This window comes from Macrobrachium rosenbergii, chromosome 53 (genome assembly GCF_040412425.1).
Source record: "Macrobrachium rosenbergii isolate ZJJX-2024 chromosome 53, ASM4041242v1, whole genome shotgun sequence".
Classification (NCBI taxonomy): Eukaryota; Metazoa; Arthropoda; class Malacostraca; order Decapoda; family Palaemonidae; genus Macrobrachium; species Macrobrachium rosenbergii.
This window is the reverse complement of record NC_089793.1, coordinates 26236766-26259748: the sequence shown is the minus strand read 5'-3', so window position 1 is coordinate 26259748 and position 22983 is coordinate 26236766. Positions and strand designations below refer to the sequence as shown.

The window sequence follows — 22983 nt, the reverse complement described above, 5'->3', positions numbered from 1 at the left end:
TGTACTAGATGCAAATCATGTTTTTATATAAGCTACATACCAAGTAATTACCCTAGGTATTAGTTTCTAACCGGCAGCTAAATTTTGAAATTCGCTGTAATTACTACTTTTATTTTGGCTAGGAGTGACCCCTGCCCACTTTCCAGGGTAAAGGGAGGAACCAGCGCAGCAAAGCGAGCTCAATATGTTTCACCGGCTGATGGCTGTGGTTCGAGTGATTGGCTGCAGCGGTTTTTTTGAAATTTCTCTTCTCTGTTGATCTTGGATCATTGGTAGAAGTTAAACTTTATGTTGCCGTTTCGGCACAATTAGTTAGTGTCAGGTTTTCTCCTAAGGCCGTATTACGATTTTGACATTTTTTGGATTTTCCTTGACTCGACTCGTCAGCATGTCCGACTCGGGCTCTCAAAGTGTTAGGTATTGCAGTAAAGGCTGCAATACAAGACTGACTAAAGCCTGTCATGACCCTCATACTCATAGACTTCTTGCAGGGGTCAGATATGTTCCCCTGATTTGACCTGTAATGAGTGTGTGTTTTGGGATCCTAAAATGTAGAAAACCTTAAATAGTCATTTGACAAAATTAGACAGGGATAAAAAGAGAAAAGCAGTGGCTAGAGCTAGTAGTAAGACTTTAGCTAGTCAGGTGTCGGCAAAATCTCTGTCTGATAATTCTTTATCCTTTGTTCCACCTGATCCCATGTCTCAATCTGTACCAATTACTCCGCACCCTGGCTCCCTTACTCCCGATCCCGACCTCCTTACCAGCCTTGAATCGAGAATTAACCTTAAGTTTGGGTTACTCGTTGACACGATGGAGAAGATTGGTGCTTCTGTTAAAGTCCTAATGGACAAAGTGAATGTGAAAGGTGATAGGGAAGTGTTAGTGGAGGAGGTGTCTGTCTGTCCCACCGATTTTCCGAGGCCAAGGACCCTGGCAAACTCCCCTAAACCTGGGAGGAGCCAAACTGGCAGCCCAAGGGAGGTCAGTGGGGTCTGCCCACAGGCAGTCGCCCCCTCAGTTGTACCTGTTGCCGATTCCCAGGTTATGACAGAGCGCCACTGGAAAAGTGTCTCTATGGAAGTGGATCGCCTTTCTTCTAGTATTTCCAGCAGTGATTCCAGTCCTAGGCGTCAATGGCAAGGTGAATCTCGTCCCCTGAAGAGACATGCCGCGGGCGCTTCTCAACCTTCTGCGGCTCCTGTAAAGAAGGTTAAAGAGGCTTCTCCAGAATATCTTCCTTCCTGTAGCTTCTGGGACAGTCCAGAACGTTTCTCCCAGGGTCAACCAGTATTAGTGGGACAAGCTCAACCTTCTAAGCACGCTACCTCTCAGAAACGCTCCTCGGCATCGAGAACTTCGTCTTCTAAGCGTGTATCTGTTGCTTTGGAGAACTTCCCGAGACAGTTAGTGATGTCGGAATGCTCTCTAGCGCCCATGCGCCCAACTCCTGTTCTTGTAGCGCCTGTTCAATCTGCTTTACCTGCATTTTCGTTGGCAGAGAAGTCGTCTTTGTTGCCAAGGCACCCAGTGACGCCAGATCTTCCTTCTCCAGTGGTTCATGGTTCCTCTTCTGATGTGGCTCCCTCCGAGCACCCTTCATCTTGTGTGTGTCCATCGTCTCCTGAGTGCCTCTTTGCCAAGCGCTCTTTGGTTCCCGAGTGCCCGTCGGCTCCGTTCCCCTCTTTGGCACCCAAGGCTAATTCCACTTCCAAGCGCCCGATTTTGTCTGTTTTTTCGGCAGCACCCATGTCTTCTTTGGTTCTACCTGCTCCTGCTTGGACAGTGGCACCCTCTCTTTTGGATCCTTCTGTGTAGTCGATCCAGCACAAATTGGATAACATCCTGGGCTTAATTCAGAAAGTGCCATTGGCCCCCAAGCCTGTTGCGGATCTGTCGCCAATCTCGTCTGAGGATGAGGAAGACGCGAACTCTGTTGCCCCTCTGTCAGCGTATGCCCCATTGTTCAGTTTTCTGCTGGTGACTTTTCCTGATTTCTTCTCTCTTGCAGCTCCGACATCTCCAGGTTCGACATACATGATGGATAATCAGACGACTTCCTAAAATGGTACTATCCTCCTCAGCTGAGAAAGCTCTCCGTGGGGTGGAGAACTGGCTCTCAAGCAAGAGGGAGCAAGGAAGAGCCTCTTTTCACTACCCTCCATTTAGGCTATCGCAAAGAAGATATCTTCAGTATGCGACCAGAGAGGCTCCATCCATGGGAGCGCTTGCCTCCTCCCAGGGAGACTTCTCCAGTTTAGTTGACTCCTCCAGACGGTTGGCATTCAATGTGGCCTCACTCATTCATTATTAAAAGTTTAATAGATATCCTAGGTCTGGAGGTAGTAGAGAGGACCCTTTATCCTGTAAGGGCATTAAGATACTATTTACTGAGGACGGAAAAGATCCATGGGCTGTTGAGCAACCTTTGGTGCTCAGTTAAGGATCTTTCTCACCCTCTTTCGAAAAAAGCCTTGGCGTTTTTCATTAAGGATTTAATATTAGAAGCGCACTCTCAAATTGACGAAGTTTTGTTGCCCATAGTGAAAGTCAAAGCGCATGAAGTGAGGGCAGTTGCCACGTACCTGGCTCTTAGGCATAATTTGTCTGTTGCCTCTATTATACAAACAACATTCTGGAAATGCAAATCGGTGTTTGCAGCCCATTATTTGTGTGACATTGAAACTGTCTATGAAAGTTGCAGTGCCTTGGGTCTTTTTTCAGTTGCTGGTATGGTGTTGGGAGAAGGAGTGTAGGAAGCTTCCTTCATCCTTCCTATTTTTCACCTTGATTCATGGCATCGAGTTGTAGGGGAGCCTGCGGGTGCTTGGTATTTGGAGTGCTCACCATTTTTATCCATAATGGTTGGGTAATGGTATGCTGTAACGTTTGGCTATAGGCGATTGTGTTTTGTATTTTATTCTCTGGTTGTGTTTTTCTGGTACTGTGCCCAGGGCAGGGGCAACTTGTTTATTCTTTGTATGCAGTCGGACGCTCCCTTGCAACAAAGGAATCCCACTATGTGGCAGGCGACTCCTGGCTACACCGCCACGCCACTATGCGTTGAGATGAGAGCCATCCAGAGGCAGTACTTTCCTGTAGCAGCTCTCTCAACAGGTAAGGAACCAGCGAGCATTTTAACTAATGCTAGCAATGATTTTATTTCTTTTACATTACTAATTTTAATGTATTAGGATAGATAACCCCTGAATCCCACCTGCTATAATGTGGGATTCAGTTATGTAATTACTTGGTAAGTAGCTTATATAAAAATGACATTTTTATTATAAAATAAAGTTTTTTATATACTTACCAAGTAAGTACATGATCAAAGCCCTAATTACATGATCAAAGCCCTCCCTCCTCCCCTCGCATGGTTGGAAGGCAGAAACATATTGAGCTCGTTTGCTAAGCTGGTTCCTCTCTTACTCTGAAAGTGGGCGGAGTCACTCGCCTAGCCAAAACAAAAGTAGCACTACTGTGAATTTCAAAATTCTAGCTGCTGTTTAATAGAAACTAATAGCTATGTAATTACTTGGTAAGTATATATAAAACTATTTTATTATAAAAATGTCATTTTGCAAGAATAAGGACACTTCTTTTGGAGTGTTCATCGTAGGTTCCTGGATAAATTTAGTTTATGGTTTATTCGAATACAGTAAACTATAGTGTAATCAGGATGTTGGTAAAAGGCTTTCGTTATTGATTAAACAAACCAGCTTTCTGATAATTGCTCTAACCAGAATTGCTAAATTTGGTAATTTCTCTTTCAAGCTCAGCACTGAAATGAGAAATTGTGGTATGAAAGGACTTACTTTTTTGTACACCGGAAGATATACAATCATCAGTACTGTACACATTGTTAATGCACTGATAACTTTTATATATTCACCATTTTTTAGAAGCTGGGATAACCAATAATCAGTGGTGTCAGGCTTAACTGCAAGCTTGTTATGCTGGCACTAGATGATTATGATCCTAGGAATTATCAGGGTATCCTGTTGCAAAGTGTTGGATATTTTGATCTCATTTATCTACATCCGAGTTGTGCTATGTTTGTTATAGTGATGTTGAAGCAGAGTGGTTGGCCTTGTTGGGCACCAGCAGAGTTAGAAGACCCAGAAGCTCTCACTATGTCTTGGCCTCTGCAGTCAGGGATGCCTCTCCGTTACCAATACCAACTATTGATGTGGATGACCCTGCATTGCTTGTGCATGAAGGAAGACCTGCTGTTCATCAACAGCCATTTCCTTAACATCTGCGCATCCAATTCCTGCCCCTGTTGTCATACCACAGCATTTATGATATAGTATTTCTTTGTAAGGCAAGATCTACTGGTGACCTTTCATATATTTTTTTGTTGGACTCTGGAGGGTGATGCATTTTCACTGTTGGTATCTCATGTACATTTGACAGAGTCACAAGGCTCTGTTTGCCAGACTTTGTGATTATGGCTTTACTCCATCCCATTGTAAACTTATTTCAAGCTTATTTAAGTTCATTACTGTAAATCTCATCTTGTTGTTCAGTCTGCTTCTTATCTTATACATGATTTTGTTGATTATTCAACCCTCCATGTTTCCTATACATAAATCTTTTAGACCATAAGTTGATCACACAATTGGGATTGCCCTTGCCTTTTCTGTTAAATCTGATCATGTGAGCTTAGTGGAATGTGGAGCTTTTACGTTAGTCTGATTCTAAGTTTCTAATACAGAGTCACTGCCAGTTTGTGTGTCTTCTCTCTCATCAGTTTCTCTGATATTTTTTATGAATATATAATTGAACTTCTCTTGTCTAGCAATGTTTTGGGTGTTCAGATTGCTTCAAAACTTGTGCTGGAAAGATGATCTTCATTTGGATGGTTAAATCTCCTTTTAAAAGCTGATTTTATTGTTTAGATGCCATATTTTCTTTTCTTTGTCCCAGCTTTTAAAGCTTAATGTTAATCTTCATTTTCCCTGCTCTTGCATAAGGTGTTTGTCTCACTACATGATAGGAATGAATTTGAAACTTTTTTTCTTTTTGATAACCCCATCTCATAGCAAATAGCTTGTGACACCCATCTGACCCCCTCCTCACATTAACTCATTGAAAATCAGTACTTGTAATCCCCAAATTTCCTGATTCATTAGCTTTCTTTCCCTCCATGTCTAAGCTTTGGAATTCTCCTGCTTTAGTGTTTCTTGACTTTTATAGCTCATTCATTTAAAAGGCTAGAAGGTATATTGCTAATTTTGGGACCAGGCGCTTCCATTTTTCTTTCTTTGGGGCCATGAAAAATATTGTTGGTGAATACCTATACTGTATTTGGATTGTTTGCAAGGGTAGCTGTATTTTGCCCCTTTAACTTTTCAATCTTCTTTTTCAGGACTTCTGGAAATGCTCGACATATCTATATCACCTATGAAAAAAGAGCTTGTGTTCATTTGTTTTTCTTGTCGGAATGTGTTCAGTAATTACACTGCAGCCAAAAAGGAAGCTTTGAAGCTCCTTACAGAACCTGTTAAAAAGAATGAACAGTTGCCATTTGTACCATTCCTCAAGAGAAAGTTGTTAAGTAAAAACTCTGAAATACCAGCTAAAGTTCAAAAGTTTGAAGCTTGTTTGGAAAGTAAGTCTGAAGGATTTACAGAGAGGGAGATCTCAGAACCTGCAAAAGATGATGACATAGATCACTCCACAGGGAATAATGATCACTTGCCTCAGCCAGGTGTATCACGCCCTTCATCTGTGAGTAGTGTACTTGTTTGTTTTATATGTTATGATTATCTTTTGTCAGTTTGAATTACATTTTAATGATGATATTGCCTATATCATGACTATTTTTATGGTTTGGATTTCATTAGAAATGTAGCGTTTATAATTTGACTTGATATGGTAACTTGCTCATTCTCATACCCTAAGATCTCGGGCACAAGTGGGTGGATATCGTACAATTATAGTTTTTACTGTGAATAACATACTGTAAATGAGAAAAACAGTTTTGACAAAATAAAACATGTTTTTCACATAATAAATCATTGATCATTAATAGCTTTGCTTCTGAGTAAACAGCTCTCCAGTCATACCTACTTGTTAAATCTTGAAAGAGAAAGACCCCATTACACACACGTAGACCACCTCTTAGCATTCTCCAAGGTGTCTTTCATCCTTGCCAACCTCCAAAATTGATGTGTTGGAATGGAATGGGTTGATTTTACAAATGTGTTTTAATTCGTAAATTATCATTTCTTTATTGCTAATCCATTAGTCATAAATAGCCTGTATCACTTTGAAGGGAGAGGACTGAGACAAGTGATATGATGACATAAAAGGAAGGGGAGTCAGGAAGATCAGAAATCTAATTTTCTCCCAGAATGTCTGAGTGTAGCCTTGATGTCATGGTAAATAGGGAACTCTAAGTAAAGCAGTCATTTGTGAAATAGTTGCTTGTAATGACTTGAAAGAGATGAGGTTGAATGACCCATATCTTATCCAGCCGAAAAAACATGGCCTGCTGTGACTATCGGCCTTAATGAGTACTGGACTGTATACGTGAAAGAACTAGTGTGACACATCATAGGTAAAATTTTGAGGAGGTAATCTGACGATGTCAAGTTCCTGCTGTAAGAATGGCAGAGAGTTTCAGACTGACCTTGAAGGCTAGTGATGAAGAAAGAGCATAGCCTTCGATCTTGAGCTAGGAAATGTTTTCTTGTGATATGTTTGAGTATGCCCAAGATGTTGCCTAATGGAGCCAAGCCAGAAAGAGAGAGTTTTCTTGTAGACTGGCAAAGTCCACTGAACAGTGTTGAGAAAGGGACAAAAGGAAGGTGGGTAAGACTGCATGCTGAAGATAGGACCTGGTGGCTGTGACTGGGCAAAGGAGGCTGCCTTCAACATGGGAAGGTGGTGAAGCAGATATAGCAGAAGGAAATTCAGACAGAACTGAAGAAGACTGAAGATTGGGGAGAGAACTCATTTAATGTCAGACCACGCAAAGAAAAAGTGTGATGTATAATGCAGATAATGATGAGAATGAGAGAATAACAGACCGTAGTTTATCCAAGTTTTATTTATAAGGAAATTGAATGTATCAAAAATTACAATTTTTTCTTTTATTCCAGAAACTTCATGCACTCAGGTCAGATGTTGTGAAGCTTTTAGAGCAAGGTTTATACAGGTCAGCAATAAGAAAACTGTGGGGTACCAGTAAAAAGTTCAGAACAAGTCTTCTTTCTTTCCTGACAAATCTCATTAAGAAGGAAACCAAAAGTAAGTAGGATTTGTTTTGAAAAGGACAAGCTTATATATGCATGTGTAAGAAATAAAATGGAGATGGATCTGAAATTGATAAACACTTGCTTAGTTTGGATGTTAAGTAGATTTTACTTATTCTGTATTAACGTAGATACTTATCACTTACGGTAATTTAACATTATTGTAAATGAATAGAATGGCAAAATAGAGGACTTCCTAGTTTATTGGGAATGGTCATGAGTGAATAGGGTTTTTAATTGGTATTTGCAGTGGCCAAGGTAATGTAATCCATAATGGTACAGTAGATAACTTCTGGGCGATACGAAAAGAATCATGTCGCGTCAGATCTTAGCATAGCTGTACTGTTCATTGAAAATACATATTAATGAGGTGTGAATTATTTTCTGCCTCGAAAATATCTTTGCTCCACTCTGGAAATACCGTGTACTGTATATGCATTGCTTTTATTGTTTTTATTTTTCATTAATGCTATTTCTTGTACCATTAATATTGATAAATTTCATTTCCAACCAATTTGGTACACACACACGCATTACCTTTGTACAATACATATACAGAAGTGAGATATGTGAGGTTGATAATGATGATAGAAATGATCACAAATAGTTATTCTCAACCCCATTAGTAATTTTTTATTGTGTAGTGTGTGTTTGTAGAAGTGCAGTTGTCCTAAAGTTTTAATGATTTGTCATAACATACAATGCACTTACTGTACTGCTAACGGTTGTAAAGGGAGTACAGTAGTTAGGATGCTGAGCTAGGGAAAACCATCTTTTAGATAACATGGGAACCATTGCTGTACAGTATATATCTCCAGGGGGATTCTGTCAGAGATGTTCATATTGTTTCCTCCCCATTATTTAACTTTATTTTTAACATATTATTTTGTTGCTTGGCTAAATTAATTACATGAGCTACTTAGTATGGTATAGTAAATATTTTTTTTACCAGCTTTACCACATTCCAGATTTGATGAACCACAACACAGTATTTACGATGCAGCTGGAGGAGGCGGATCTTGATAGTTTTTCATGGGGACCTACAATATCTGTTATGTCTAAAGTTGCCCCTACTACTCTACAGGTCCTTTATGCTCTTCTTGGACTTGATTTTAATGTTGTGTAAGTACAGTATACTTGTCGACAAGGTATGTGATATTTAGGTGCTTATGTAGCATATATAAATTGCATTACTTGAAGTATTACAGTAGCTTCTTGTGTGACACCTATGAAAGGAAGGAAGGAAGAAGTACTTTAGATAAAGTATTTGGATTTAGGCTGAGTCTTCTAGATTTAGATGCATTAACTTTGCTTTTGAGTATGATCAAATGAAGTACCGTATAGAGCTCTGATTATGGATGTTCATTGATGTTGGGCTGTGGAATAATTTGAGGAGACATCATCATATTGGGTATGTTTGGCCACTGACAGAGGTAATTGTTCCCCTTGGATAAATTTCTTTTTCAAATAGCATTCCAAAGATTCTTGATTCTCACTCTTGATTTTACCAAGCTCACATAGTTGAGATTGTTAATTTCTTAAAGGTGTACAGAAAAAATATGATACACATATTTAATATTATCAAGCATGATGCTGCTGTCAGCTCAACTCCCTCCCACCCTTTTCGGATGGAGACTACATCTGCTCGACGCTCTATCCAAAAATGTGGTTTTCTAGCACCTTTGGACCAGAAAGATTTGCATTTTCAGGTCTTGACTCACAAATCCTCTAGGATATTCTTCCAGCTCTATGACAAGGGAAGTTCCTCCAATTCAGGCCCCTCTATTTTAGGCGGGCAACAGGCAGGCATGTTTTCACACATTTGATGGCCCAAGTTGCTGTGTTGGTCGCTCAGGAGAGACATAAAGTTGCTCAGGCATCTTGATGATTGGTTGGTCATGAAAACTTCTATAGAGATACCTCAGTTATCTCATCAACTTGTGTCAGTTCTGTGGCAAGCAAGGAAGACGGTGTAGCTAGATACAGCAGCATTCCTAGATTGTCCGACATCGGAAAGAGTGGTAAGACCTTACACTCGTGAATAAGTTCGTACAGGTCGCATCTCCTGCAAAGAATAGTAGTACAGGTAGTGCTTAAGTTAAGATAATTCACCTTGCGATAATTTCATTTTGCAATGGGGTTAGCAATTAATACTGATATGACAATATTTTGAAAATATGTATTTTTAAATTTTGCGTGTGACAGGTGCAGGCAGCAGCGTACGGTGTACGTTAGGTTGGCCTGAGGGGCTGGAATAGGGTACATCTAGCTCTGAGATGACCTCACTTGCTCTCGCTGTGTAGGAAGTAAAATCAGGTCAATGTTCTTTTGCAATAATTGTGCATTTGCCTCTAATTAAACTTTAAAACTCAAATTTGTGTATAAAACTCAAATTTGTGTAATACAGTACAGTATCAGTATGTCTGCCAAACACCCAAGTGAATCTCCTGCTGGTAGTCCGAAAAATAGGCATTCCATCACTTTGGAGCAGAAAAAGAAATTTTATATTCCATCACTTTGGAGCAGAAAAAGAAATTTTTTATTAGTAACTTACCAAGTACAGTAATTACATAGCTGTAGTTTCCACTTTAACGCCAGCTTAGATTTAAAATTTTGCAGGTAACGCTTCAGTATGGTTTGTGTAGGTGATCAGCCCATCCTACTAACAGAATATTGGAACAACCTAACAAACAATTCTCATTCGTTTCCTGCCGTCGGTGATGGCAATACCTGTTCTGGCGGTAACTTTTTTCATTATTTTCTGGTTATTTCACCAGATTCTGATGAAGGATTCTTTAAATCAACCATTGGAACGTGTATATTCTAGCCTTCAAGCTGAAATCTTTCAGGATGAGTTTTTTCTTATTTTGTTTTACATTGATATTGGTTCAGTCATCATCAAGCCGCTGGTAAACGACACCATTTGCATTGATGGTTTGTTTACAGGGGTTTTCAAATTTTTCTCCCTCACATTGCCCTTTTGGGTATTTTTAATGTCAATAATGTACTTCACTTTGTATAAAGTAGAAAAAACAAAACAAACGCAGAAAAAAATATTCCATTGTGTATATTTGCAAGTACTGTACTGAAGGAAGTAAGTACACAACTCTCTCCTGACATAACCAATAATATTGTAAACACAAAAGAATTCCATAAAAAATAAAGAAAATTTTTTTTATAATTATTTACCTGTGGCTATGCAGTCAATGTGCGGCGGGCCCCTAACAAATAACGAACCATGGAAGCGTGCCCCTAACGACCCTGGCGTACCCCTGGGAACGCGTACTAAGGTTGAAAACCCTGGTTTACGGTTAGGATCCTGGGCGCTGACAATAGTTTTTTTGTTTAAAAGCAATTCTCAGATGTTACAACATTCCATTATAAAAGTAAATTGTATGTCATGCATTTTCATAAGGCCATAACTTTGGCAATGTATGAGTTGTTTTCTGGCTATAAACTACTAGTGAGCCACCGATAATAGTTTTGTGTTTAAAAGTAATTTTCGAGTGTTGCGACACTGCATTATAAAGTAATTGGTCTCGACACTCTATTGTAAAATAATTGGTGTATGTTAGACTTTTCATTAGGCCATAACCTTTGCAATTTATGAGTTGTTTCACAGCTGTAATATACTAGCGAGCTGTAGATAATAGTTTTGCCTTAAAAATAATCCTTAGATGTAACTGCATTCCATTATGAAGTAATCGACGTATGTTATGCCTTTTCGTTAGGCATTACCTTTTCCAATTCATGAACTGTTTACTGACCACAGGCTACTGGCGAGATGCTGATAATGTTTTTGCTTTAAAGTAATTTTCAGATGTTATCTCATTGCATTACTATCTTTCATTAGGCCATAGTTTTGACAATTTATGATTTGTTTATCGGCCATATGCTTCATGCAAGCCACCGATAATTGCCTTGAAAGTAGTTTTTGGGTATTGTGCCATTTCATTAAGCATGTAACCTTTGCAATTATGATTTATTTACTGGACCTATGCTTCCTGGAAGCCCCCGGTAAATAAATTTTTGACATAATCATCACACCTTCCTTTGCAGAACTCAAGTGTTAGGCAGAAAGAAGTAAGGAGAGAATTGGGGGTTTTTGTTGGCAGCTACGAGGTGAGCTTGTCAACAGCCGAGTACCACCTCACGTTACGAACCTTGCTGGCTGCGATCTCGGCGTAAGCTTCGGCCCCACGCCCTCTCTCGTGGGCTCAAATTACGCCAGTGCTAGCTCCCTGGCGCCAATTCTCTCCTCCTAGCTATCTTACCACATGCTCCCACACTTGGCTCCATTGCTTCCCTTTCCATACCTTTGCCAGTCTTGTGCCTTGGTTAATAGATGTTAACCTTGTTATAGTGAAGTGTAGTGCAGTGGAGGAGGTGACTACTCGGCCCCTGATGCTCCTAGACAGAAGGTCCCTGTCAAACTCACCTGCAAACCTGGGAGGAGGCAAACTGGAAGTCCAAGGGAGGTCGGGGGGTTTCACACGGGTTGTTGCCCCCTCAGTCGAGCCTGTTGCGGTCCCAGGTATCGGCAGACAGCCACTGGAAAGGCGTCTTGTTGGATTTGTAGTGGAGAAGGTAACTATCCAGCCCTATCGGATTTCATAAACCCAGTTCCTGTCAAACTCCCCTGCATACTGTCGGTCCATGTGGGTCTGAAAGGGTTTTGCCCCAGGTAGTTACCCCTCAGTCACAGGTCTCGATGGACAGCCATTAAAAAGGCGTCCATGAAGATGTACTTACCTTGGCCATAGTGGCGCTGATGACTTTTTCGGTTTACGGATCCCAGTGTGAACAAGATTAGGATTCCAGTGTGGGCAAGAGGCTCCATTGACACTTTTAGGATCCCAATTTGGTTAGTTATGGATCAAAGTGTAGACCAGTGATGCCAATGGCATTTTTTCAGATTTATCTCAGAGTTCCTCTCAACGAATCTGTTGAGGCTCTTCTCTCTCGGGTTCCTTCGTTGAATTGTTTGGTAGCGGTTACATCTCGTGAGGCTTGTATTTTGGAGGACACTTTTTGCAGCCAGTCTGAGGCCTTGTCTCACTCTTTTTGGATGTTGTCTGGGTTGATGGGGTTTTCTCAAACAAGTTGGATATATTCCCTGGGATCCTGTACTGTTTGACAACCTCAACACTTCGGTTTCGATGGGGTTGGCATATGAGGCTAACATTTCGGCTGGCTGTACAACGTTCTTTGGCAAGAAGAGGAGGGACTCCTTTTTAAATCATCTTCCGCCTCAGTATCCGGACATACTTAAGAGGGTTTTGTTGAGGGCACCTTTTTGCGCTCTGCAACAGTCTTTTTAGGAGGAGGATGTCTCCTCCATGGTCAATTTCGTGTTGTCGTCGTCAGCAGTAGTGTCACAGGAGGCTATGATTTTAGTGGCTGCTCAGGGTTCAGGTGATGTGGCCAGTATGACGAACTTTGTTGCTTCGAATTCATGTCTCCAGTATTGGCAGTTATGCATCGTTGAGAGTACAGAATGTTGAAGTATCTAGTCCTTGGCTGATCCTTGCCTCCTCTTTAGAGGAGCTAGTAAGGGCAAGGGACTTCTTATTGAATCTATGCAAGATACTAGGAATTCGTCTAATCTTTGCCAAGAGTTGCCTGGTCCCAACACAATAACCTTTCAGGGATGATTCTCTCTTCCTTCGGTTTTCCCCAACCCTGGAGAGGATCCAGTCTGTCCTTCAGGAGGTAGAGGTGTTCCTGTCCAGCTTGGAGAAGCCTCTTAGGGAGAATGTCTTCTCTCTCTCTTTTAGTTTCCAGGGTCTCGTCTCCGGATGTGTTTCTCTGCAAGTATGTCTCAGAAATTGCTGGGACTTCCACAACGAGAACGCAGTTATAGTCTGGAGCTATTCTCGCCTGTCAGATCTTCTGTGTTCAGAAGAAGTGCATCTGACACCCAGAAGGTTATCAACTCCCCTCTTCCCAATGTTCATCTGTACTCAGATGCCTCAGATCAAGGTTGGGGAACAACCTTGGAGGAAACCCAGGCTTTGGGCCTTTGGAGTGATCTTGAACGAGAGGAGTCAGTAATCTTCGGGAACTCAGGGCTGTAAAGGAAGCCCTTAGGTGTTTTTCAGAGAAACTCACGTGGGATCAAGATCAACAGAACTCAATATTATAACACACAGAGTCCAGAGAAGGTGCGAAGAATGGAAAGTGTCTCTTCTTCCCAAACTTGTATCGAGGAGTCTCAACGTACTGGCCGACTCGTTAAGTCGCTCTCGTCAGGTATTGAGGGGAGAGTGGACTGTGGCTCAGGAAGTAGTATGTCAGGTTCTCTGGAAGTGGCCGGCATCTGTGGACTTTTTCGCAATGAGATTAAACCATCATTGTCCGGTTTATTTCTTACCAGTGGTGGACCCCATGTCGATAGGCACCATTGTGACGTTACAAAATTGGAATCATATGCAGGTGTATGCTTTCCACCTTTCAGTCTCATTCATCAGGTAATCGAAAAATTGCGGGAGAGCGTCAAGATGTCTGACTCTAATAGCTCCTTGTTGGCCCTATGCCCATGGTTTCCGGAACTCCTAAGCACCTTACAGAAGTTCCGATGTTCCTTCCCATGCAGAAGATCTCATACAACCGCTTTTCACCATTATCATCCAAACCTTCTCGTGCTGAACCTAGTTGCAAGGTGACTGCCGAACGAGCAGCTAGGCAGACCGAACTCTCTAAAGCTGTAAACTTTACCAGGTCAGCTGGACAATGTATAGAAGTTGGTGTTGTAAGGAAGGTCATTCCATCTCTAGACTTTCCATAGCCAAATTAGCTTATTTTCTTTTATTCCTTCGGGAAGTCAAGGTTCTTTCGTATTCGGCGATTGCTGGCTACCGCTCAACACTTAGCAGTACAGTGAACCCCCCGTATTCGCGGGGGATACATCCCCCCCCCGCGAATAGCTCAAATTCACGAATGCTTAAAACCCTGTAAAAATGCTTATACCTGAGTATTTTAATAGTTTTATTGCAAAAAGTGCATTTATTCATGAAAATTATATGAAAATACAGTAATTAGTGAATATTTCTCAGTGAAAAATACCGCGAATGGGCGAATTTTCCGCAAATGATGGCTAGATATGTTCCACAGAGAAACCCGCGAATGCGTGAGTCTGCGAACCATGAGAACGCGAATACGGGGGGTTTACTGTTGATGTAGTTTCCATTGTCCTAAAAATTTCTAGTAGTAAGATCATCCATGATTTATTACATTCCTTTAAGATTAAACGTCCTGTCTTGCCGACTCGGGCTCCTCCGTGGGATTTGTTGGAAGTTCTAACATTAAGACAACTGATTAAGGTGTTTTTTTCTTATGGCTTTAACTACAGCTAGAAAGGTGGGCGAGCTTCAGGCAGGTTTCCTAGGCAGGAAATGATAATATGTATTGGTCTCTTCTTCCGGAATTCCTGGCGAAGTCGGAGTCAGAGGTTAACCCTCTGCCTCGTTTGTTTAGGGTTCTTTATCGGCAAGAGTTCTTTACCAGCGATCCAGCGTAGATGTCCTTATGTCCGGTGCAAGCATTAAAAGTCTATTTATCAAAGGTTGAGAAACTCTGTCCTTGTCCGCGTACACTTGTCATCTCTCCGCGGAATCCTTCCCGTCCGCTGTCAAAGAATGCAATTAATTTCTTTCTGAGCAAGATGATTTCCCAGGCTTCTCAGGGTTCTTCTTCGTCGTCTTCAAGCTCTGTATTACCCCGAGCACACAGTATTCGGAGTATGGCCATTTCATCTTCCTTTCTAAGGAATTGTTCAGTGTCTTCCATTCTGGAGGCAGCTACTTGGAAGTTCGTCTCAATGTTTACTTCCTTTTACTTAAGAGACGTTCAATTCGCCTCGTCGAAGGGTTATTCTCTTAATCCGTGCGTAGCGACTAACTATATTATCTAGGTGCTTTCATTTAGCTGAGGTGGTATCTCTCTTAGTGCTGAGGTTCTTAGGTTAACCAGATAGAGGAATTCCTTTTAGTCTGTAGAATCTTAGGCAGCAGTAATAGTATAATCACATGAACTTAGGTTTAGTATGTTTTTAAGTATCTTAGTCTTTGATAACTTCCCTACGAGAGTCCAAGGAGATTCTCTAGTAGGCTAGGCTTGTTCGTTGTCACTGAGATACTTCTTCACTCATCGATCGTTGGGCCTTATCTGGAGGATCAGCGGCTCGGCACACTGCTTCATTCCCGTCCATGCACGAGAGGCTCTGAATAGCCACATGGGAGGTTCATCAAAGTACTCTCCAGTTTGTCTCTTCACCGAGAGCATTGATTGATATGTGAGTGTATGACTAGACAGGTATCCTGTGCAGAGCAGATCAGTGAGCTACCATCTCTGCGGTTGTAAAAGGGGGCGTGCCGCAACCTAGATGGGTCTTCCTCCGGCATGTCTCTTCACTGAAAGCATTGATTAAATGGTGACATACATTTACACATAGTAGGTTGATAATGAGTTACCTGCTTATTCTCCATTGACAGGTCGGGCTGAATTAGAGTGATCCCACCTCCATTAAAATTTTGTTAATTGGGCTAATTCAGGTGTTCAGGGAGTGTATTGCAATATGAAGTTTTCATAATAAAACTAATATTGTAATACCTGAACACCTGAATGATTCCCACCCTCCTCCCCACTTCAATTTTTGATAGTGAGTGACTCAATTGGGGATGTCGGCCGGTATTTGTAGCAGCGTTGTCAACGGTACCTCAGGTAACTCATTTGACAAGATTTTTCCTGTAGCGTTGGTAATGCTGACAGTTAATTACCCATTTTGTGGGTAAAATTATGGGGATATAGTTTGGGCTGATCAGTGACCAGGGCTAATTCAGGTGTTCAGGTAAGTATTACAATATTAGTTTTGTTATGAAACTTCATTTTGCAAATAAAAGTGCAGAGAAATAATAGAAAAAACATGTACACCTCACAGAAAGTTACTGCATCTCCCCAGTAAATCTTGTAAATATTTTACAACAAATATACTCAGAATTTTTTACTGATTTTAGTTCTTATGTGTTATGATATTGTGTGAGCTGTAATTATAATTTTACAAAATAAGATAAAATAAATTATTAGAAAAACATGTATAACTTGGTAAAATTAGCATATTTTTACAAGTGTCTTGTAAAAGAGGCCCCACACAGGGTTGTAAATACTGTAGTCACTTTCAGCTTCTCATGGAAGGCAGGGAAAAACTTGTTGAATTTTTTTTTGTACAACGTGCATTCACATATCTTCCTCTTTCCATTGGTGCGTTTTTTTTAAATTGGCACACCTAAAAGTTTGCCTGGTCTAAGGGTGTGCTTGATATATATTTAGCCCGTCCCTTAAGGGTTAATCACAGGTTTTTCTGTGGAACTTATCTCCAAGTATATGGCGGAAAATCACTAATTCACGAAATTTTCACGGGGCAATATCCACTAGTTACTGTATTTTTATGACTAAATACATTTTTTATGATGAAATATTTAATAATTGTCAAATATTAATATAAATAATGTAAACACAGTAGACATCAATAAAATGCTACATTAAAATGCCGCAAAATCACAAAACAGCCTATCAGTGTACATAAACACCTCACTTCAATCTCTCTCTCTCTCTCTCTCTGTGTACATATCCTTTAATGAAAAAATAGCAAAATATCAATAAAATGTTATTTTGCCTTCAGAATACATTTATACTGTATTATATTGCCCTATTATCATTGTAATATATATAAAAAAAAGATTGTCCCAACATCTGTAATTGTTTTTACTGTAGGTACGTGTTATATTTTTTCTTTCTCTGATTTACTGAACCGTACTTCATTACAAGTTTAGTCAACTCTATGATTATCACACACATTATTTAAGTACACAAGAGTATTTTATCACTGTTGATGTTTCGTCTGTAATCACCACAAAAATATTTAAAATCCGAATTTCATACATAAGCAACACAAGGGTATACTCTCCTCCCCAGCTACTGTGCTGAAACTTCAGTTGTAAACACCAGTTCTCTCTCTCTCTCTCTCAATGTACAAAATTTTAAAAGTAATTCCATTAATACATTCGTTTCTTTTAGCAACTAAAAAATTATTTTTCTTATTTTTTAGGTAGTAGGCTCAATCAGCTGATTCTCAGAATGTAATCCCTGTCGACTGATGAAGAGTTAAAGGAATTTATTTCTGTGATAGAAATTCATTCTCGCTTTTTAATGTGGTTTGGATTCTACATTAGGTCCCGTTGTAAGTAACCAATTGGTTCTTAGCCACGTGATGAATAAGTCTAATTTTGGGCCAGTTCCTAGGAGAGCTGTTAATCAGCTCAGTGGTCTGGTAAAACTAAGTATACTTAACTCAGAATGTAAACATTACAAATGTTGGGACAATCGGTTTTTTATACATACCGTATTACGATGATATCAGATCAATATAATATAGTATAAATGATTCTGTAAGTGAAACAACATTTTATCGATATTTTGCTATTTACATTAATATTTGAAATTTAGTAAATCATTGTCACAAGTACAGGCACAAGAGAATATTTTATCACTGTTGATTGCATTTATAATTTGGTATTTTTTGCTATTCCCCAGTGTTTCCCCTATCTGAAAAAAGAAAACGGAACAACTTCAATATTGTATGAGAGAAAATGGCTGTCCTTGAATGTAGGGGGTTCTTGAGTTTAGCTTTCACACGTGGCTGTAAGCCATATATTTTTAAGGGTAATGTTGTAAGATTACATTGAAATTATATTAGAGGGTTTTAGGATGATAGTTTAAGGTATATATGTGTTTGAACTATTAAAATAGGCAGTTATAAGTATTTTTAAAGGGGGAGGGGTTGTTGGCATTTGAACTATTGAATTGGCCAGTTATAAGCATTTTTAGAGGGGGATACCAGCTTAACACATATTTTTGCTTAACGTGGGTGGTCCCTAACGATTACGGGGAACATACTCTACTGTATATGTATAGAGTATACTGTATAGTGTAGGCTAGGCTACCATATATGTATATGGTACTGAATACCCTAGTGTAGGTTAGGCTAAATTCGTGATACGTTTTTTCCAACAAACGATGGGGTTTTTGGAACCCAACCCAACTGTAAGTAGGACAATACCTATAGTGATTATGGCAAATTTACCCTATATGAGAGAGCCTGGAGACAATTGTTCAATAGGGCAACAGTGAAAAGATAAAAAGGAAATTTGTGGTACCTGTGCTTATGACACTTTAACAGTGAAAGGTATTTCTGATATTAAGAGCCATTGTTTTGTGAATACAGAAAAGACTTCAAGTATATTCCCAGAAGACTTGATTACAAAACATGTTCCATTTGGGCTGCACCATGTTGCCTCACAAGTTTTTACAAGAGTTTTGGAAAATCATTTGCTGGACCACTAACTTTAAACCATTCATTACAAGGAAATGATTGGTACATAGACTACTTATCAAAATTTTGTAAAGACTTTTCAACAGTTTTAGCAGTTTGAAACTTATCATTTCAGGAGTGTCATCTTAACCAAATAAAAAATTACAGTATTATAACTGTCCAGCTTCAAACTACCGTAGTATGAAACTACTGACTTATTGTACGAACTAATTATTTAGTAGACTTGATTTACTTGAAGGGTAAGGAATATTTCAACTAGGGTTAAACCCACATTTTTGTCCATAACAGAGAGTGAACTCAGGATTCATATGATTGTTGGTGACTTGTTTATATGCATCATGAATAAAAATGTTACTGTTACATAATAGGAATTTAGTCAAAGAAAGGAGAAAAAACTAAAGCAAGATGTACAAAAATATCAGTTGATAACTGAACTTTAAGATATGAGGATTAGTATACAAAGTCGTCAACTAAGGATGAATTTGATGTAAAAATTGCTCCTGAAACTTTGAAATATATGGCTGAAATGTTTCTTAAGTCCATTTATAGTGGTCTTCCACAGCCCCACTTTGTTTCTTATTTGTTTTCAGGTGCATTCCATTCTGCCTTTTACTTTAGGTCCAGTCCTTATGGTCTCTTCCAGTCTAGATTTCCAACTTTTTCAACTTTTGCCCTACTCCAGTCTTCATTTTTAATGTGGTAACTAATTCTATGGGTGAGCCCCTTGAGAACCAGGAGTTGTGATGCATTGGTCTCAATAATAATACAGTAATAATAATAATATGAAGGAAATAGACCCTATCTTAAACAGTTCTTATTGAAAAGGATGGCTGTATTATGCAGATTTATCATATACAGGGGCTTTTCTATTTTCCTTATAATTCACTTTTCAGGCTCAACGATGTTGGTCAGCAACTGGCCAACATTCATATTGGAAAAAAGGATTGCGTGTGGAATGCGGGAAGTCTTTTATTGAAATATTCAGTCAGAAATCCGTGGAATCCTTCGTGGTCTGGATTCATGTTCCTCTACTTCAGGTTGTGGTACAGTTGACATGTTTTGACTATCTTGCTGGTCATCCTCTGGACGTGGTTGAGAATGATCTGGAGAAACAAGGTGCTTGGGTTGGTATTTATAAGGGGGGTCTTGATCGGTGCTGAATTATGATTGGCTGCCCGGGGTAGGTCATCTCAGGCGGAGCCTTCTCTCCCATGTTGATGTTTGGGGCTCGTCTTGCGTGCGAGCAGCATTGTAGTGCTGGGGATGAATGGGAGAACTTCGATCCTCAGATGCAGAATTTTGATTCGCTCATTTGCACGAAGGATTCCGCGGATTTCTGATTGAATATTTCAGTAAAAGACTTCCCGCATTCCATGCACTATCCTTTTTCCAATATGAATATTGGACTGTTGTTGACCAACATCGCTGAGCCTGGAAAGCGAATTACAGGTTGACCATCACTAATCCGGCAATCAGTAGTCCGGAACAATCAGTAATCCGGCACAAATTTTGGCTAGAGTAATTTCCAATGTTTCCGCACTAATTTTCAAATTTCCCGGTCGCTCTGGCTAACTCGCCGCCGCCGCCTGATTTGCGGCATAGTGCTGCATCAACAAATTGGTGGCTAGCCTACATTATACTGAACTCTATTCACATATTAACAGTATTATACAAACATCAACATAACGAATGTGCATCTTTTTCATGGATCTTTTTAAAAAGTTATGCTTTACTACATTGTTTCCAATTAGTATATTCTCCTCATATTGCTTTTGTATTATAAATTATGATCAGTGTTTTGTTTTGGGAATCGATATCCCGGTGTTTATTTCGCCGCATTTAACTAAGTTCAAAGCGCTTTTCTTGCTTCTAGTTAGTGTAAATGAATATGGATACAGTACTTTATTTATTTGGGACACGGATATTTTTCGTTATACGAAGTGTTTTTAAGTCGAAATATAACTTAAATACGTTTCATTGTGAAATTAATTTAGCTATTTTTTGTTAATATATGACGTTGGCGAACCGCCGCTGGTCAAGCTTTGGGGTATATGTTTTGTGTAAAAATCAAGATTCCGTTCACTATTTTCTCTTAATTTCATCATAATAATGAGCTTTACGTATTTATTTTTATTACGTGAAAACAGTAGTAATTTGTATTCTTTCATGCCCAGTAGTTTTGATTAAATACATTCTCTCGAGTTTTATTTACGGTGAGAGTTTCATCCATGTTGCCGATGCACGATAATTTATGGTCATTAGCAGCTTGAACATTGTTTTCTCAGCTTCAGCCACAACTTACAGCTTTAAGTTACTGTAGCAGTATATTGCCCTGCCGATCTTTTCTCCAAAGCGAATAAGGGTATAGTGTAAAAAATATATCAGTCCTACTGTACAGTACTTAACGTCAATTGTAACCTAACTACAGTAATTGTGTAGTACCGTACGATGGTTGAAATACAAGCAAAACAGTTGTTATCCGATACGATTATTAGCAAAACAAGTTTCCCGTTCGGTTGTTTATTTTAGTTAGTTATGCTGTACGCATTTACGCAAGAGTATAACGTTACTAACAATACTTTTATCATTCTCTTTTACTTTTTTAACTAGCAGATGGAATAAAGAGATGGAGGAAAAGAAGTTTTTCTATTGTAAGTTGGTCTCTCTCGCCGCCTGATTGTAGCTGCTGCCTGCGCGAATTCAAAAAATATTTCCTAAATGTTTTCGTACTGGTATTCATTGCTAACCCCATCGTAATCATAAACTCGAAATATCGTAAGTCGAATTATCGTAACTAGAGCACTACCTGTATTTGATAATTGTCTTTTCTTTATTATCCAACTTGTTCTGATTTATGGGATATTTTAATTCTAAGATGAGGTGCTTAGCTACTGTTTCGTGGCCTTCTAGCCTAATAAATGGCTAATCCGGAAAAATGGCTAATCCGGCACTCTCCAGGTCCCAGTGATGCCGGATTAGTGATGGTCAACCTGTATAAGGAAAATAGAAAAGACCCTGTATAAGATAAATTTGCATATAATAATAATAATAATTGTAATTTTCACCAGAGTTGCTCCATTGACAGTGCAGTTTAGTCCACTAATAGAAGGTAAACAAGTTTTTGCCCATTGATTATGGATTTCGTATTAAATGTACTGCAATTTGTATTCTTATACTCTATGTTCATTTTTAACACTCGGGCAATGTCTTTCCCTCTCTCTCTTCCTTTTGTGCTCTCACATGCACGCAGTTTTGTTTATCAACATTTGCAAAGCATGCTTATGTCAGTGATGGCAAACCATAATTACAATTGATGATGTATACACAGGCTCAAGTATTTGTTTCTCTTTAAAAGCCCATTGACTTTCTTTTCATTCATATATGATAGTCTTTTAATTGTGGTGCTGTAAATATTTTTCATTGTAAATTTTTGCACATTGTGTTTACAACCATTTATGCCTGATGGGTAATCTGAAATGCTTTTGTTTATCCTTTTCCTGTTTGAGTAATTCCTATTGTTGATACATATACTGTAGTCTATTAGACTCTGCATTTCTCTTCATTTCCAACAGGTCTCAAGATGTAAAAGATGCCAAGCAGAGTTTTGTTGGTGCTATGCTCTCTATGGCTTTGTATAAACGTTATAGAGGGAAAGCCAGTTTCATCCCTCTTCTCCATTCCTTATACCTTCACAATACGGGGACTCCCCTCAAGGTTATTTCACACCCTTTTTTTCTTTGTATTGTATGGCACTTTTGCACTAGAATGTAGACCAGAAATGCGATACATTATATTGTAGTTCTCTCTAACTAGATACTCTTCGTACGGAATGAATTTGAATCATTGGTATTGTTTAAGTGTAAAAATGGTTAACATTCAGTACAGTATTGCTTTTCCACATGTTTGCCTGATGAGTGTGTGGCTTACTGTTGATTGCTGTATTGACAGCTGCTGTTGTTCCTTGTTCATATTTTTTTTCAGTAAATTTTTTTTTCAAATTTGTGAACATAGTTATTACAATTTGTACTCTTTTCTTTCTTAGGTTAACAGAACTTTATATGAATTGGGCTTAACCACACCACCATGTAAGCTATTTGAATTCCTAGATCAACTTTCCAAATCAAAGAAGGATAGTGATACTATTGCACAATGGAAAAAAGATGTAGCGGTAAGTAGTTTTGCATAATTTGTTTTTGTAGTAATAGTATGGCAGTAGCTGTTGTAGGAGTAGGTTCCTTTGTCCCTCTTTAATAAGATGTATTTGCAGAACAATAGAAAGTGGGAAAGTCAAGCATAATAATAAAAAAAGAATTGAGCCAACTCAGTACAGGT

At 39.3% G+C, this 22983-nt stretch overlaps 1 protein-coding gene across 3 annotated transcripts in view; it reads left to right on the top strand.

Annotated features, from left to right (window-relative positions):
• Positions 1-22983, top strand: part of LOC136834370 (uncharacterized) — a 44559-nt gene that overhangs the window by 4361 nt on the left and 17215 nt on the right. For 2 of the 3 annotated variants that reach the window (XM_067096908.1, XM_067096910.1), the window contains exons 2-6: positions 5372-5733; positions 7110-7257; positions 8231-8384; positions 22224-22365; positions 22694-22819. In XM_067096908.1, coding sequence (XP_066953009.1) covers positions 5372-5733; positions 7110-7257; positions 8231-8384; positions 22224-22365; positions 22694-22819 — 932 coding nt within the window. Of the gene's footprint in view, positions 1-4065; positions 5734-7109; positions 7258-8230; positions 8385-22223; positions 22366-22693; positions 22820-22983 lie in introns of all 3 variants that reach the window. The other variant, XM_067096909.1, reaches the window with a different exon arrangement.